At 35.9% G+C, this 18461-nt stretch overlaps 1 protein-coding gene across 1 annotated transcript; it reads right to left on the bottom strand.

Moving 5' to 3' along the window:
• Positions 1-3418: 3418 nt before the first annotated feature.
• LOC143546608 (AP-2 complex subunit sigma-like) lies at positions 3419-16904 on the bottom strand. Its single transcript, XM_077038243.1, has 6 exons — positions 16896-16904; positions 7264-7362; positions 7135-7185; positions 5065-5238; positions 4393-4452; positions 3419-3541 (listed from the first exon to the last, which is right to left on the bottom strand). The coding sequence occupies exons 1-6, from the start codon at positions 16902-16904 to the stop codon at positions 3500-3502; spliced, it is 435 nt and encodes a 144-aa protein (XP_076894358.1). The 3' UTR covers positions 3419-3499.
• Positions 16905-18461: the final 1557 nt, after the last annotated feature.

Here is an 18461-nt window from a genome sequence, read left to right as displayed (position 1 = left end):
AACCGGTTCCAACCGTAATATAGCCGTTGGAACCGGTTTTTAAGACAATAGATCCGTTGGAACCGGTTCCAACGGTAATATAGCCGTTGGAACCGGTTTTTTGGGCCAAACCTATATATAAGTTGTTTCCATTACTTGTTTCACCACCAAACTCAAAAACAAACTACAATACTACTCCTTTAGCAAACCCGTTCCTTTACCCGACCATCCAACTAAATATTATTATGGCACCCATCAAAAAACCTAACAACAAGGCTAAGAAGAGTGTTTTTGTTGCCCCCGTTCCTGTTACGGAGGACCCAAGGGTTGTTACGGTAGTCAACCATAACCGCAACCAAGACGTATGGAAGAATTGGGATTTGATTGTGGATGACGAAGGTTATCAAAAGGCTCGTTGCAAACTATGTGGTTCAATATTAAAGCACGATTCCAACTCTACTTTGAGAAAGCACATCGAGAAGCCATATTGCAAGGCGTTGAAAGGGATTGGCGCAACCGATCAAATTGACTTGGGTAAAGATGGTACACTATTTCGTTACAACACGACTCAAGTTCAAGATAGAATGGCAAAGTTCGTTATTCAACGAGGTTTGCCGTTTTAACCACTTTGATGACCCGGAGTTGACGTCGTTGATTCGCGAAACTCTACAACCGAGATACACACATGTAAGTCGTACTACCTTAAGACGTCATTGTATCAGGTTGTGGGAGTGTGCTAAAAAAGAGTTAATCGAGTCTTTTCATTCTTTAGAAGCCATGGTTAGTTTAACTACCGATGTTTGGTCGGCACCACACGGGTTGCCCGAATCATACATATGTGTCACCGCTCATTGGGTTGATCCGGTGACATGGCAATTGATGAAACGCACCATCGCTTTTGAAAACTTCCCGTTCCCACATACCGCCGAAAAATTGTTTGAATTACTTGATGAAGTTATAACGACTTACAACTTGAGAAATAAAATATTTTCGATTTCGTTTGACAACGCTTCAAACAATACTAAGGCGGCTGAAAAATTTATCATTAAATATTCACCACCTTGTTTCGGGGATTTTTTTCATGTCCGATGTGTTGCACATATCATCAACTTGGTTGTCCAAATAGGTCTTGACAATGAACACATTTGTGATGATTTAAAATACTTTAGACTTATGTTACAAGATGTCTTCAAAAGTGGTAAAAGAAGACATCTTGAATATAAGAACTATTGCAAGTCGGTTGAAAGAAAGTATTTGGGGCCGAATTGGGACGTTCCAACCCGTTGGAACTCAACTTGTCATATGTTAAAGTGTGCTTTTGCCCAACGCCAAACTTTACAAGCTTTTCATAACAATCTTGTTGAAGAACACGAGGCCGATATGTTTCCGGAAAGTGTTTGGGTCCAAGTCGGTTATTTGTTGGAGTATCTTGATGTGTACAAAAAGTCAACAACAAAATTATCGGGAGTCTATTACCCTACTAGTTGTTGGGTTTTGCAAGAATTGTACTATATGTCTTGTGTTTTTAAAAGCTTTGCGGAGAAGAACAAACTCTTCGAAAATATTGTTGCGGTGATGAAAGAAAAGTTCATAAAATATTTTGAAATCATACCGCCGGTCTTTACTTGTGCCGCCGCATTAAACCCTTATTGGAATGTTAATGGGGTTGAAACAACGATTGAGGAAATATTCGACAACTTAGGTATGCACGAGATTGACCCGAAGTTGTCGACGGAAGCGAAGGACAAGTTCAACAAAAACCTTCAAGACCTTTATGACCATTATTTTCAAATGTATGGTCCAAGCACGAGATCGTCTTTTGTGAAAAAAACAACAACTGGTAGGCCGTGCAATGACCCACTTATAAACTTGATGAATGGGATTCGTGAATCGGCATCTAAGAGGCAAAGAGGAAACACACCAAGTAGCGAACTTGGTCGATATAGTGGAGCAAACTATGTTGAGGGCGCAACGGTCGACGAAATTCGCAATATTGATTTGTTGGCTTGGTGGAAAGGTAAACAAAACGAATTTCCCATTCTATCCGCCATGGCTCGTGATTTGCTTGCCGTACAAGCCTCAACGGTTGCTTCCGAATCGGTTTTTTCTCTTAGTGGGAGGGTGTTATCTATGCGAAGAACAAAACTAACTCCCGAGTCTCTAGAGGTTTGCATTTGCCTAAAGGACCATTTGGATGCGGTGGATCGTGTACAACACAAGGCGAACTTTGAAGACGAAATACCAATAGAGCGTCATATTCATGATGAGGAGGCGGAGGACGGGGTTTCTTCCGATAACGAAGACGAGGGTGAAGACGAGAATGAAGACGAAGAAGAGTTGTAATTATTTGTTTTGGTAAAATTATTTGTAACTTGTTCAACTAATATTTAATTTTGATTTGTTTTATTATAATTACTTTTGTTACTCATGATTAATTGTTTGTTACTTTTTTAATAACGACGAACATTTTATTCATCTAAAAAATAACTATTACAAACATTATTAAAACATAAACGATACTAAACATAACAACTAAAACATAAAAAACAAAGTCCGTCGTTTTAATCCGGGAATACTTATTTTTGGGTTGTAGAGCCGGACGACTCTCCCACTTCCGTTTTTTTAGCTTCCATTCTTCTTTTCTCTCGACAATACTTATTCGTATGTTTTTGTAATGTCAAGTTGGACGCTGCTTTAAGAAACTTCGAGCAATATTTGCAACGTGCCAACTCATGTGAGTCGGTCATGAGACACAAATCGTAATGAACCCAAACATCGGGGCATCTTGTTGTTTCGATCACCATAACAACGTCATCATTGGTTGCCATTTGTTGTCGGTTTAAGGTTAATTGTGGTTTGGAGTGTGTTTTATAGTTTTGGGAGTGGTTTAACAAGTACACAAACAAACCTTGCTATTTATAGAAAGAAGATAACCTATTTATAGTTAAAAAAAACCGGTTCCAACGGTCAAAAACGACTATATAGCCGTTGAAACCGGTTCCTAACGGCTATAATGTTTAAATTTCAAAAAAAACCGGTGGAACCGGTTTTTACGTAAAAACCGGTTCCGGTTCCAACCTACCCGGTTCCTAAAAGTTTGCATTTCTGGGCATCGGTTCGGGTCGGGAACCGAACCGGTTCCTGACTGGAACCGGTTTCATTTTCTACCCGGTGTGAAAAAAACCTGTTCCGAACCGGTTCGGGTTTTCAAGGTGAACCCGATTTGTGCACCTCTAGTTAAAACACAAACAAACATATAGTCCAAACATGCAATTATGTAAATACAATTCCAAACAATATAAGAGTACTACAACCATCTCCATTAAAACTTAATCTTTAGAAAGCAGTAAAACTTGTGTTTAATATCATCACTAACAAATGGGAAACCTGAGAAACCCGAACACGATCAAAACACATATTACATTGTTCAATCTCAACACAAATAAACATTGTTCAATCTCAACACAAATAAGTGACCAAAGAGCTTATGAACACATCACAACAGAAAAAGAGTCACATCTCACTCTTGCTTTTCTAACTCCCCCATTCTTTCTATGATTGCCTGTACACAAAAGATATAACTTCCAACATTTTACCAAATTAACATGAGTAAAGCCTTATTTTCTAACTTACTGTGTCTTTTTAACATGTTTGATTTAGCTTTTCGATTGATGGTTCATAGTTTTTGAACTTCATGCTTCTTACATAATATGCGTAGCTTATGTATATAAAAAAAACAAAAAAACTAGTTGTTTATATATGTTTAAAATTTGTACCGTTTACCTACACATGTGTGCATACAGACATTGATTACATGTGTTCATGTTGAAGGTGAAAAATGCAATTTCGGATCAAGTTGACATAGGGGCAGATAAAGAAACTCAACTTGTTGATTATAAATTTTGAAGATTATGCATTATGTATTTATGTGTAATGCATAAATATTTTTTTTAGTTTTTATATAGATCAATGTGTAAAATATAAAAATTTTAAATATCAACAAGCTGACTTGAGCTTTTGACAAGCCAAGCTCAACATTCCAACTCGTTAAGATATTCAAGGCAAGCTCAAGCCAACCCTCACTCGGCTCTTTTACAGCTCTAGGCGACTTTCAGTTCGGCCCATTTGAGATAAAACACAACTCAACCAACCCAATAAGCGAGCCTTGAAGAGCGGATATAGATAAATGACATAGATAAATGAATGAACGAGACTTGTGATCATGTTCGTTATATAAATGAGAAAAAAATGTTGTCCATGTTTGTTCATTTATTAAAATAAATAAACATAAACAAAATGTTTTGCCACATTAATCGAAGTTTCATGCACACTATCAAAATGAGAGATTTCAATTGCTGCTAAAGAATCTTCAAAAAAATGCAAAATAAATAAAGTGTAGTTAAGAAGACATACCCTTTTGCTTGTTTCTTGGAGTTCCCCAGCAAGAATGAACTCATCTAGTATCAAATACACCTTTGAACAAAAACACAGTCATATATTATATGTAGATTACAACAACAATAAGACTAAAAACTTTCAAACAAAAACAAGAATCATCATGCATAAAGTTCCCAATTACAAATTCACAAATTGTTCATAACTTAAGGTTAATTAAATTTATGGTTTTATAACTTTTATTGGCTCTGATTTTTTGGTTAGATAATCATGTAAGTGAAATTACTCAAAAGCAAGCCAAATGAAAAGTAATCAAGTGGTCAAAATATAATACATTACATAATCTTAAATTTAGAAATACGTTGTTTCACTCAAATAAAATAGGTACATAACATAACTACATAAAATATGTATCAGAAAGCATACAATTAAACAAAATCCAAAACTAATCCAACAAAAAAGTTAATAAGATTAAACCTCTTAATCCTAGATCATTAATGAACTCGGAAACCTATGTAATTCCAAATTAAGTCCAACACATCATATGGAAAATGATAGAATAGAATATAAATAATCAATAATAAATATAAATATATATATTCAACATGCAAGTGGTGATCTAATAATTAACATGCAAGTGGCAGAAAAACTAAAGCACTCAACTATGTTAAATTCAAGAACTTGAAATACCTTATGGAAGTTAAAGACCAAATCTAGCTCACAAACATTGCTGAAGAAGTGATCCAGTATTTCAACAAATAAATGGATGCACTCCAAATATGCAAGCTCGTTATCAGTTATATCAACACAGAGTGAGAAGAACAGTCCAGCATATCGCCTGTAGATAACTTTGTGCGTACGGAACTGCAAGAGGAAGGATAATGAACAGATTAATATTAATAGCATCATACAAGTAAAATGAAAAACAAATGATATTCAAATATGTGATAATGAATCAAGCTTGATGCAAGATTAAAACATGGCAATAAAAGGCAAAATGGCATCAACTCGACACTTCAGTTAATAACATGTGTGATGTGTTTCTTATTAATAAAAGACTCATTAAATTATGTGTTACCCTTCACCAAGGGTAAAAGAACTTAACTGCATAATCAGTGAACAATAGAAGTCCCTCGACTAAATATATCTATAAAACTGCAGTCGATTAAAAATGCCATAAACTTGCTAGAATATAAAATTAATTTAAAATAACCAACAATAAACCCGTGTCAACTATAGTTAGTTAAACAGTGAAGATATTATTAATTCTTACAAGAAAAAAAAACATATAATTAGGAGCAAATATATTTAGCTTAAACAGGCATCAATCGGAAGACTACATTTGTACACAACTTTCGCTTCGTACAGGACAATTGTTTGGACATTTATATCCTTAAATATATTAACAGAAAAAGTGGATAGAAATGGTGTCAGAATCACATGTTCAATCTTCAGATCCAAAGGGTTAATCATAGCAGAAGATGACTCATGAGTTACGACTGCTATTAAGATTTAAGCTTCCACTTATGTATCTAGAGAGTTGCTTTCAGAAAATTTTTTTAATGAAATCAAGAGTCCAAAATCAGAATGCAAAGAATCTCTAGCAGAAATCAATGGACTCTAGGTCATGGTCAAAAATGAAAGCTAAAAACGAGAGGTGAAGCCGATAAAAGGTCTTATCCAAATGCAGCATTCAGAAACTTCAAGCTTGAACTTCTAATTTCAACAGTGTTAATAGATATGTATTGGAACGTAAGGAGTTTTTTCGTCTCGGTTCATGTTTCAAAGGAACAAAAGATGTCTACTGTGACAAATATCAATCTAAAGTTATAGTGTTATAGACATCAATGATCATTACCAATTTAAAGAATCACAAAAGCTCCCTTAAGTATATCTATAAGGCCCAATCTATAAATCAAATTTAAACCATTTCCAAAACGATTATCATGCATTCTATTAACAAGGAGAAACCTATGTATCAAAAGAAAACCAACGGAAACTTGGATCAAGACGGTTTTCTAAAATATATGTATAATACAATGGATAGCATTAACATCTGCCTAGATTAACCACTTCTCATATGCAAAATTGACATTGATTATGTTGCAACTTCAAAAACAATATTAATTTCAATATGAAACTGTAACCTAACATGATCAACATTATTAATCTTAAGTTATCGACCTCGATGCTCTCAATTAGATTTTAGTGTAACTTAGTTTCATCAGTGATGCGGAAAGATATCGGATATCGGTCAAGGACCGATATCTAAGATATCGGTTATATCGGTAATTTTAATATTATGAAAAATTCATATATATAGCAATTTAACACTAATAATTCAATATAGTCTCCTACCATTAACAAATTAACCTTTTGCAAATTGTAAAACACTAACAATCGTAGTAAGAATTGTTTAAGACTTAAAACACTAACACTAACACTGAACACTAAAAGTTGATACTTAAGACTTAAAACACTGATCAGTGATATATCGGTCAAATATTAGTCCAGTATCGGTCAAATATCGGTTAATATCGTTGATATTATCGGTACCGATATTCTGAACCGATATTTTGACTTATATATCGGTAAGGGACTGATAACCGATACATCACTGATATATCACCGATACATCGACTGCATAGTGCAAAATTAGTATTCTACTTTGACAATTCTATTCCAAAACCTAATTTCAAATTGAAGCAGTAACCTAACATGATAAACATTTACAAAATTGAAATAATAAATTATATATACCTCAACGAAATTAGTGAACTTGGGATCTCTATTAACCACCAATCGATGAACCTAAAACACAATAAACATCCAATTAGAAGAAACCTAAATTAAATGAAACTGAAAATACAATAAGCAGTTAATAGTTACCTCATATTCGACCTTGTGCTTTTCGGATTCTTCAAGAGGAATGTAATACTTGGCGAGACGAGTCTTTCCTTGCCTGTTCTGAAGAAGTATGAACCGGATCTGATAATCATAATCATTTCAATCAACAACCAATCAGTTACAAATAATAATAATTGTGCGAAATCGAAGAAGTTAGTACCATTATTATTACTATTATTATTATTATCGCGTCAGGAGAATGAAACTATGGAGATTTTGCAGTTGCTTCGTGCTCGTTGAATTGGTCTGAAATTGAAATTGAAATTGAAAATGAAAAGAGGTCGATGTTCGGTCAAGATTTATGCACATAGTAAACGTTGAAATATCAAAGGCCTAAACCGAGAGGCGGAAATGTGTCAAGCGACTTGGTGTTAAAAACCTCGAACTGAGTCGAGTTTTACTTATTGAGCTTGAACCGGCTCACTAAGCTAACTGAACCTATTAGTATATATTATGATAAATGATAAAAATAACTAGATTATATAAAATTATAGCTCAAAGTTATAGTAAAATAAATATACATATAAAGTTATTGATAAATAATATATAAGTAAAGTCTAATATGAGTTTGAGTTTGAAGAAATACACACGAGTCGAAACTTGAGTTTTTAAAACTGAGCTCAAAACGAGTCAAGTACGAGGTCTTCGTAAGTTAAACGAGCCGAACACAAGCCTAGTCGAGCTAAGGATCAGCTCGTCTAATTTACACCACTACTTAAAACCCTTTATTTTGAGGATTGTTTCTAAATCAAACACTAGTAGGCCTAATTTTATTAGGACAAGATAAAAGTGTTAGATTTAAAAATTTACAAAGACTCATAAGTAGTTTGTAGTTACTTCAAATATACAAAAACAACTGGTGCTAGAACTAACAACATCTGAAGGAAAGTAGTAGAACAAGTGTATACACCAAACAAGATCAACTCCAAAATACTAGCTCTTTTGAACCTAAAAATCTAAAATGTGTACAACATGCCAAAAGAAAACAATCTTTTGTTGGTATTTAACAAGAAATTTTTGAACAAATTCAAGGCTACTGATAAGATTAAATGCTTGAACTTTTCTCTTCTTCCTACTCTTAAAAAAACGCAACTCCTTTTTTTTTCTTTCTAATCTACCGCCAGTGTGTTAGAAAATAAGAATAAGCGCTCAAACTAATTTAATAAGCCAAAGGTTCACATAAAGCAATGCATTCACACTCATATGTTTCACCATATTATGGATGATTCATAGTTGATAGCAAAGGCATGTCCCCATCTATTTGATTAACTTAATCAAAAGCCATCTTGTAAACTATGAATCACAATCACTCAAAGGCACACCCTAATAATATGAGCCTCAGGACGTCATCCTTTAAATATGACATATCCTTTTTAGTAATATATTTTTTTGTGCCAAAATCCCCAGGATTCTCGTCTTGAAGATTAGAACCGATGCATAAAAGTCTCAAACCCATCCTCAATCTATTGTTGGAGAAATAATTAGGGTCGAGTAACTGCCACAAATTTCTCGTTAAACTAAATGTTTTTTATAATCAAATTCCTTTTGCCACGCTTATATTATGTTGAACTCGTAGTCAAACTTTTTTTAACGGCCAAACTTTATTATTAATTAGTGTTACGTTAGACGGGAACAAAAATTAATTACATAAGAAAAGGCGGTTTTTTTATTTACTCGGACCAACTAATCATAACTTTACCATCTCTATTACTAATAGCAAGCCACACTTGAAACGATATCGCAAGAACCAAACAAATGATCCATCGTGTCAAGTTCCAAACGGTATAATCTCTAGAACATGTTACAAAGTGGGTTGGATAAGGTTGTGACTTGTGAATGCGGATGGTGTCAAAGCTCGGTATAAATTTGTTTGATATAAACATTTAACATCTAAAGAAAAATTTTACAAAAAAGTTTAAAAACAAATATATAAAATATACATCTCATATAATATTTAAAGTTAGTTAATATTTAGCTATAAAATATAATGAATATACTTTTTTCTCATATATTATATGTCACACCCCGACCAAAGACGGCGGAACATGCCGAGGTGTAACGATTGCCCATAAGCGCATGACACTAATTAAAGCGACAATATTTAACAAACTCATTTCATTTCACAACATCGAAAATGTCACATAGCAATATTCATAAGATAGTCACAACAAAATATAGCAAATCAAATATTGTTCATTTTTGCTAATATCCTAAAGGTATTTGTGACGTTTTCTTCAAGTCTCGAGTCAACCAAAAGTCAAACATGTAACATTGCATAAAATAAAGTTTATCAACACAAAAGTTGGTGAGCAATTCATAGTTTTGAACAAGTATATATATAATAAGAAAATGTCCCACAACTTGTATACGAAACAATAAATAATAGCAATAATTTGGATAAAAATGAGGTCGCTAATAAGAATACATTAGCGACACCGTCTATAAGAGAATACCAAATAGATTCGGATTTCATGAGGTCGTTAATAAGAATACATTAACGGCACCGTGCTATAAGAGAATACCAGATAGTTCACGGATTTATGAATCAACCATCCAAAAGCGGTAAACACATAAGCATATACGCATGTAAGCATAGAACACCAAATCGAGCATTTATTTAAGTAAAGTATACAATAACATTTGTAGTTTAAGACTCAAGTATAAAACATTTAGTTTGAATAAGATGCAATGTCACCCCCCCCCCCCCAAAACAAAAGATAGAAAACGGGGTATGAAAGTACTCACGTTCAAGTAATAAACTTGAAAGATGGTTGATTTGGAGTTTAACCGGTATGTCGGGGTTTAATGAACGAAGCCTAAAATAAAAGAAGTCTTGTATTAGAAAAGTTGTCTTAGAAGTCTTTAGGATAAAATAAATGTTAAGTAATGCAAACAATTAAAGTTAAAGGTTTAAAATGTAACTATTTAAGAAATATAATAATAAACCTTTAAAATGTAAGTTTTGCTTGAAATCGGGTTAAAGTATCTAACCTTAATATTTACTCAACCTATGTTAAGTAATAAGGTGGGTAGAATTGCAAGAATGCAAGTCCCTTTGGGATAAAGATACTAAAACGGGTTTTAACGAGTGTTCGGGTTGTTGGTTCGGGTCTTGATAATTGGTCAAACCCAAAGTCAACTTTCCAAAATAATAAATGTTATGAGATAACTCAATAAAATTAAATAAGACTTAACCAAGTATGTAGCTCTATTGTTTTAGAACTAACAACGCACGTTAAGCGAGTGTTCGGTTTTGTCGGTCCAAACTTTGTTGTGGGATCAAGTTGAATCCAACATTTCCAAGTACTTAAGAAATTAATTAAAATCCGTTTGTAAACTATTTTTAGAGAAATATACAAGTCTTGATAGTTAAAAACACACTTGTGTGTCTTAAGCGAGTAAAAATCGAATTGGTTCGGTTTTCATCTCACAACAAGTTCATAGATTGTTTCCAAATACCCAAATATCAAAGAACTTGTATAATAATATACAAATGAAAATACATAAGTTTTACAACCAAAAAGATAACAACAAAGCCTTTAAACAAAAGTTCGGTTTACGGTCTAGAGTTATTTATGGTTAAACCGAAGCATAGACTCTTAGAACCCTTAACCATGGAACTTGTAAATATGACAAACAAACTAAAATGAGCAGAAGTTAATAAGCAATAATTAAGTTAGATGGTTATATGCGAAAAATATATAACAAGGACCACGAAAGTTCTCCATGTAGCCTTGCCTTACGAGGCCTGAAACTTAACCGACCGGGGCCGTAAAAGTAACTACCAAAGGTAACAAGGGGTGTATATTATATATATGTTGTGCCATATACTTCAAGTATTAATAAGAGTTAGTAAGTTAGTTAAAAAGTAAAAACTACATAAGTTTGACTTTGGAAGTCAAAGTTGACATAAACTTGAAAATAACCTTGAATGATCTTGAATTTTGAGTGAGGAAAGAGTTTATGAGCAGGGATTTATGTTGGAAATGGTGGGTATTTATAGGATAAGCTTAAATGGGTTAATCAAGAGGTTTAATGGTTAAAATTCGGATTCGTTGGACAATAAAACACACAAGGGAACAGAAGAAACATTTCTGTCTGCATGTGGCCGCTACCTGTAACACCCCGACCGATGGCGGATTATACATCGGGGCGCCACGTATTGTTTCATTACTCGTGACACTATTTGGGTGTCAATATTTAATAAATACATTTTCATTGCGCACGCGCAGAACACGAATCGAAAAGTAACATAAATCATACCATAACTTAAAATATTCGAATAACATAATTTGTCTTGTTACATTTTAATCTAGGTCCAAACAAAAAGAAAACATCCTACGTGTCCTTGAGATTCCCAAAAGCAGCTACAGCAAACCTGAACATGTGTTAAAATAAAACGTCAACACTTGCGTGTCGGTGAGAAATCAAGTTTAATAGATATAAATAGATAATAATAAACACTGCGCGCAACATGTGCTTAACTGGGGTTTAACATAGGGTGTAATCAGATTGTGATCAAGCCTAAATAGATCATAGCTCATAGTTCAATCCGTGCTCCCAATCGAGCACAAAAACAAGAAATCATACGTGCATGTGTAAACAAAACAAGAAAACCGTAAACGATAGGTCTCCCGTGTTCATCTAATGGATCCATGAAAACTTCGGAATAGGCCGAACAAAGCGGTTAATGATTCACACATACAAATAAACAGCCAAGTAAACGTACATAACACATGGGGTTTTGCGCACATAAATTTCATAAACAAGTTTAAGACTCAAGTTGTACGAACACATGAACATCCCAAAATGTTAAAAATAAAAGGGGATTAAGTACGAGATTACTCACCTGAAAAAGGTGTGTTGAAAGATAATGCAAGAACCAACTTTTAAACAAGCACAAGTTAACCTATAAATAAGAGGTTATTGGTTTAACGATTGGTTTTTATGTCTTGAATATATGCAGTAAGTATCGATTTTGGTTAGTTAAACAAATTAAAATAATATATATATATTCATATTTACCGAGATTCTTGGCAGAACAGAAGAGAAGACGGAGGCAAGGAGAGGAGTGGCGTTGCAGAGGAACAACGGCAGAGAGCAAAAGGGAGAGAGAGATTTGGGGAGAGTTTAAGTGTAGTGTGTGTAGTGTTAAAAGAAATTAGCTTAATTTATAGGAAAACCCAAGGGAACACAATCCCTTGAAAGGGGAAAAGATTTTATCAAATCAAGCAAAAGATATTAAAAAGATATGCCGGCAGCTGCAGGGGATGGGGAAAAGCTGACAGGTTACAGGTCAAAGCATGGGAGGTGTCAGATAAAACACTGCTCAAGACATGCAAAAGAAGATTTCAAAAGATTATGCCAGTCACTTTTTCTGTCAACCAGTAGGATTGGTGCGCATGCTGCGCCGAAAGTGGCTTTTCGGACAGATGTCGGAACTGACCTAAAGTGCTCGTACAAAAGATAAGATATTTCAAAAGAATACAGGCTGACCTAAACTGAAGAAAAGACTTAAGGTCTAGCGCGAGAAGACTCGAGCGCGCGCGCGAGGGCGAAGGCAGACAGAGAACAATCCTTAGCGCGCCGCGGGAAGAACTATAATCCTTAGCGCGTCGCGGGAAGAACTACAATTCTTAGCGCGCCGCGGGAAGAACTACAATCCTTAGCGCGCCGCGGGAAGAACTACCATTCTTAGCGCGCCGCGGGAAGAACTACAATCCTTAGCGCGCCGCGGGAAGAACTACAATCCTTTGCGCGTCGCGGGAACAGTTCGCCTCGCGTATCGCAGGAACAGCTGGTCTTCACGCAGGCTTCCTTGTAAGGAGTCTGGCGCGTGGAGCTGCGCAGACATCCTTAGGCGGGAAGAACCAAAGGACAAGCAAAGAGTTAAGAGAAAAATGGGTTCCAGGCTTAAGGGTTAAGCAGAGGGGCGGGACGGCGACAAGAGAGAAAAAGAGGCGGGACGGCGACAAGAGAGAGAAAGAGGCGGGAAGGAATTATTATTATTAGTAAGTAATATAAAAATATATATATATATATATAATTTATTTAATGCTAAATTTACAAAGATTAATAATCAAATTTTAAATCATAAAAAGAATCAGATTCGAAAACGGGTACCTGGGTCGGGTCGGATTGGGCAGTTGTCACAGTCTCCCCTACTTTAAGAAATTTCGTCCCGAAATTTATCTCGAAGTAGGTTGCGCAGAGAAAAGGTGCGGGTACTTGATCTTCAACTGATCTTCCCTTTCCCAAGTGAACTCGGCTCCGCGCTTGGACTGCCAACGAACTTTAACAATAGGGATGCGACTGCGCTTGGTTTGCTTTACCTCGCGATCCATAATCTCAACAGGCTTCTCAACGAAATGCATAGACTCATCAACTTGAACTTCATCAAGTGGTATGTGGAGGTTCTCGTAAGCTAAACATTTCTTGAGATTGGATACATGGAAAGTTGGATGCACATTGCTGAGCGCGGGCGGCAGGTCCAGTTTGTAGGCAACTTTTCCCACCCTCGCAAGAATCTTGAATGGACCAACGTAACGAGGTGCAAGCTTACCTTTCTTCCCAAAGCGGACAACACCCTACCAGGGCGACACTTTGAGGAGAACAAGATCACCAACTAGAAATTCGAGAGGCTTCCGCCTGCGATCTGCGTAACTCTTCTGTCGGCTTCTGGCAGTCAGCAGATGATCACGGATCTTGGCGATTTTATCGGTTGTCTCTTGAACTAGTTCGGGTCCTGTGATTTGAACTTCACCCACTTCGTTCCAACAAATCGGTGAACGGCACTTTCGACCGTAAAGTGCTTCAAATGGGGCCATACCGATGCTGGAATGATAGCTGTTATTATAAGAGAACTCGATCAGAGGTAGGTGTGAATCCCAATTACCTCCAAAATCAAGAACACAAGATCGAAGCATATCCTCAAGGGTTTGAATGGTTCGCTCAGACTGTCCGTCAGTCTGAGGATGATATGCAGTACTCATGTCCAAACGAATTCCTAACGCAGATTGGAGAGATTTCCAAAAGCGAGATATAAAACGGCCATCGCGATCGGATATGATGCTCAAGGGAGTACCATGACGGCAGACAATTTCCTTGACATATAGATGCGCAAGTTGTTCAACACGGTAGGTTTCACGAATGGGCAGAAAGTGGGCAGACTTGGTCAATCGATCCACTATTACCCAAATGCTATCATGTTTGCTTGCGGTCAAGGGTAACTTGGTGATAAAGTCCATTGCTATACCTTCCCATTTCCACGTAGGAATTTCAGGTTGTTCGAGCAAACCAGATGGGCGTTGATGTTCAGCTTTTACCTTAGAACAAGTTAGGCATTTAGCTACGAACACAGCAATATCCTTTTTCATACCAGGCCACCAATAAGAAACGCGCAAATCTTTGTACATTTTGTCAGCACCAGGATGAACGGAATAACGAGTTTTGTGAGCTTCACTCAGTATGACAGAGCGAAGATTCTCATCATTGGGGATCCAGATGCGATTGAGATAACAGAGAATTCCATTCAGGTTAGGGACTAGATGCGCTTCTGCACCACACGCTAACTCGGCGCGTAGGTTGCCTTTGCTGATCGAAGCGCGCTGCGCGTCGCGAATGCGCGATTCAAGATCGCTTTGGATCGGCGCGAAATGAAGCTGCGTGCGCGGAAAAATACAGTTGAGTTGACTGGGTTTGCGGCTGAGCGCATCAGCTACCACATTAGCCTTTCCAGGGTGATATCGGATCTCACAATCGTAATCGCTGATGAGTTCGTTCCATCGGCGTTGTCTCATGTTAAGTTCCTTTTGATCAAAAATGTGCTGAATGCTTTTATGGTCGGTGTAAATGATGCACTTAGTCCCATAGAGGTAGTGTCTCCAGATTTTCAAGGCAAATACAACTGCACCAAGTTCGAGGTCGTGAGTCGTATAATTCTTTTCATGAATTTTGAGTTGCCTAGACGCGTAAGCGATAACCTTGCCTCGTTGCATAAGTACACAACCGAGACCTTGGTTGGAGGCATCACAATAAACGACAAAGTCGTCAGTACCCTCAGGTAACGCTAGAACAGGAGCTTCGCACAACAATTGCTTGAGCGCTTGAAAGGCTTCTTCTTGCTTAGAGCCCCAAATATACGATTTGCCTTTGTGCGTTAAAGCTGTTAACGGCAAGGCGATTTTTGAGAAGTTCGAAATGAATCGCCGGTAGTAACCAGCTAAGCCCAAAAAGGAACGGATTTCGGTAGGAGTGGACGGTGTAATCCAGTTCTTGATTGCTTCAATTTTGGATGGGTCGACATGAATACCCATTTTGTTTACAACATGACCAAGAAACTGTACTTCATCCGACCAAAACTCACACTTGGAGAGTTTGGCATAGAGTTGTTCGGTTCGAAGCTTTTGCAACACCAACTGAAGATGTTGTTCATGCTCGGCCTTGGTTTTGGAATACACCAGAACGTCATCGATAAACACGATCACGAATCGGTCCAAGAAAGATCTACACACCCGGTTCATTAGATCCATGAAAACAGCGGGTGCGTTGGTTAAACCGAAGGGCATGACCAAGAATTCAAAATGACCGTAGCGGGTTCGAAAGGTTCGACATCACCCACTAACGTTCCCTAACCATTTCGTTCGTATATATATCCTGTATATACTATAAAGCTTGGATCTTTAAGCTTAAGGACATTCAATAAAACATAAACTTTAAAGGTCAAGAACATACCTTTTGTGCTTGTTTGGATCTCGTTTAACTTGTTTAATCACAACTAATCGTTTACTCTCTCTCGGATCTTGCTTGTTTCTCTCCCTCGGCCGCCGGCCGTATATGGCGGTGTGTGGTGTGTGTGTGTTTTGGAGTGTGTAGAGATTATGATGGAAATGAAATGAGGGTTTAGGGTTTTAGGTTGGTTTAGGGGATATTTATATCCCCTAAAGCCCATGGACCTAAAACCCATTCTCATTTAACCCATCTCAATTAATCTAAATCCATGATCCGTTCTTTACTCGATATTAATTAATTAATAACGCGGAAATCACTAAACGTAACTTTCTTTATTCAACATTATAAATTTTAGGATGTTACACTCATCGACAAATGAGGCGATAAAGGAGGGTGGGGGAATGTTTTTTTTGTCACTTGTGCATGTTTGAAGAGTATTATTATTATATTCTTTTGTGTGGTGTATATTTATTGCGTTACAACACCCCTAAAACAAAAACTCATCATTTGTTGATCGTGCGTCACATGGTGCAAGTCGCTTCATTTTATAGTTCATCCACTTCACATTGTTATGAGTTTGAATATGGGTGTCAACAATAACGACTGATGTTATGGTGAATCGTTGAACACGAAAACGACCTTAAATATTTTTTAGGTTAAAAGGCATCAATCACACATTTACAATTCAATCTTGTGAGTCGAGACCATTGGTGAGTCATAAGCCAATACAAAGTGATCACAACTACTACAAAATTATTTGACTTTCAAGTTCACTCCTTGTACTCTAGTGAGTTAATCCACTAAAAATATATTAGTAAAAAACTAGTGATAATGGTGATGATTAAAAAAGGTGATTTGTTTTAAGCCATCAATGGTCCACCTACCAGAACCATTATGTTGCGAAAAAAGGTAGTATATTTTATCAATGGAAAATTTCTTACATGTCAATTGTCATTTTAGTAAAGAAATATTCTAATTTTGTTCTCATAAATAAAAATATTCACAAATGCTTTCTATAAACACGTCTTTGACGACGTGTTTGGTGGGTAAACACGTCTTGATGACATGTTTGGTCACAACGTGTGTTTCACGACCTGTTTGGCCTTCAAACGCGTCTTTCACGACATGTTTGGCCTCCACACGCGTCTTTCATCACCGCTTTTATTTGAAAATGAAATATACAGTTAGCTTATTTATGTTTGGTCGATATCACCTAATACATATATGTCTCATACTCAAACACTTGTATTATTCTTTTGTTCTTTTTAAGACGATTTTTTTTTGTATTTCTTGTGACTCGAACCCCAAAACTTGTATAATCTAATCGCCATATATACATATCATTGGTTTATTCTTTTGAAAGCATAATCACCAAAAAGAAGGTAGCTTTTTGAAAGCATAACCAATAGATGTCCTTCCGTAATCAAAGGCAAACCCTTCCAACCTTTATTATGTTATGGTCTTATGGAATCCGATACATGAACATCTGTATTGGATAATGATAATGTTTCCTAAATTAGTTTAAAAAAAATAAGTAAAGATTGATAAAATGGAATTGTAAATAGGGATAATTCTGGGTATGCGGGTAAGAGACCTAATATGAGATAAGCACTTTTGACTTTTGTACATAAGTGGTACCAGTGTCGGTATTATCATAACCCGTATTTGTTTGCGTTTTTTGTAGTTTTTGATTCGATATTATTCTGGCATATCACAACTTACATTTCAAGGTTACATGAAATAGCTTTTGTGTAAACTCTTTGGTTTTTTGTTTCGATACTATACTTTTGGATATTTTTCACTATCGGTACTAAAATGTTTACTCAGAACTTTATATTATGTAACTTTTATTAATTACGCATGTAATCACTATTTTATATCTAATGCATCTATGAAATTCCCACCGAATTCGATCTCATTGCAACGGGCGAGAGAATCCAACTAGTATTAATTTTTATACATGTATTTTCCAAAAGTACATTATTATTTCTTTTTAAAAAATGACCTATTTAAGTAAGGTGTTTATGCATTTAGTTAGTTATATATTTTTATAATTAAAAAAATACCTATACATGTTGAGCATGTTTGTAAAAAAGTTCAATACGATTGAAACGTAATTAAAGTTGAGTGACTACTTGTACGCGCAAAAAAACACTTCGAATGATTTTATTAGATCACTTAGAAAACTTGGTTAATACTTAGTTGATCTTTTCCTAAATATATCAATTTGCACAATATAAGTTTTGATTTTTTAATAGACTTAAAAAATGTCATTTATCATACCGACTTATGTTAGCCAACAAGATCAAATAGATCGCAATTTGTATTAAGCAAATGGTCTTCAAAAGTATAGCTAAAGTGTTGGATTTTCAAGTAAAGGAATTAACCCTGGAAATATGATGACTTATCATGTATAAAATATATGCTTGCTTGGTGAAAATTTGTTGCTA

This window comes from Bidens hawaiensis, unplaced genomic scaffold (assembly GCF_021521415.1).
Source record: "Bidens hawaiensis isolate Kalapana, Puna unplaced genomic scaffold, B.hawaiensis_p1.1 tig00014406_1, whole genome shotgun sequence".
In the NCBI taxonomy this organism is placed as follows: Eukaryota; Viridiplantae; Streptophyta; class Magnoliopsida; order Asterales; family Asteraceae; genus Bidens; species Bidens hawaiensis.
This window is presented reverse-complemented; position numbering and strand designations above follow the sequence as displayed.

Bases quoted from the DNA above. Each gene is read 5' to 3' on its own strand.
- LOC143546608 (XM_077038243.1), bottom strand. The intron at 7,186-7,263 runs GTAACTATTAAC...ATTGTGTTTTAG, and splicing joins AGCACAAGGTCGAATATGAG to GTTCATCGATTGGTGGTTAA. The intron at 4,453-5,064 runs GTATTTCAAGTT...TTTTGTTCAAAG, and splicing joins TGGTCTTTAACTTCCATAAG to GTGTATTTGATACTAGATGA.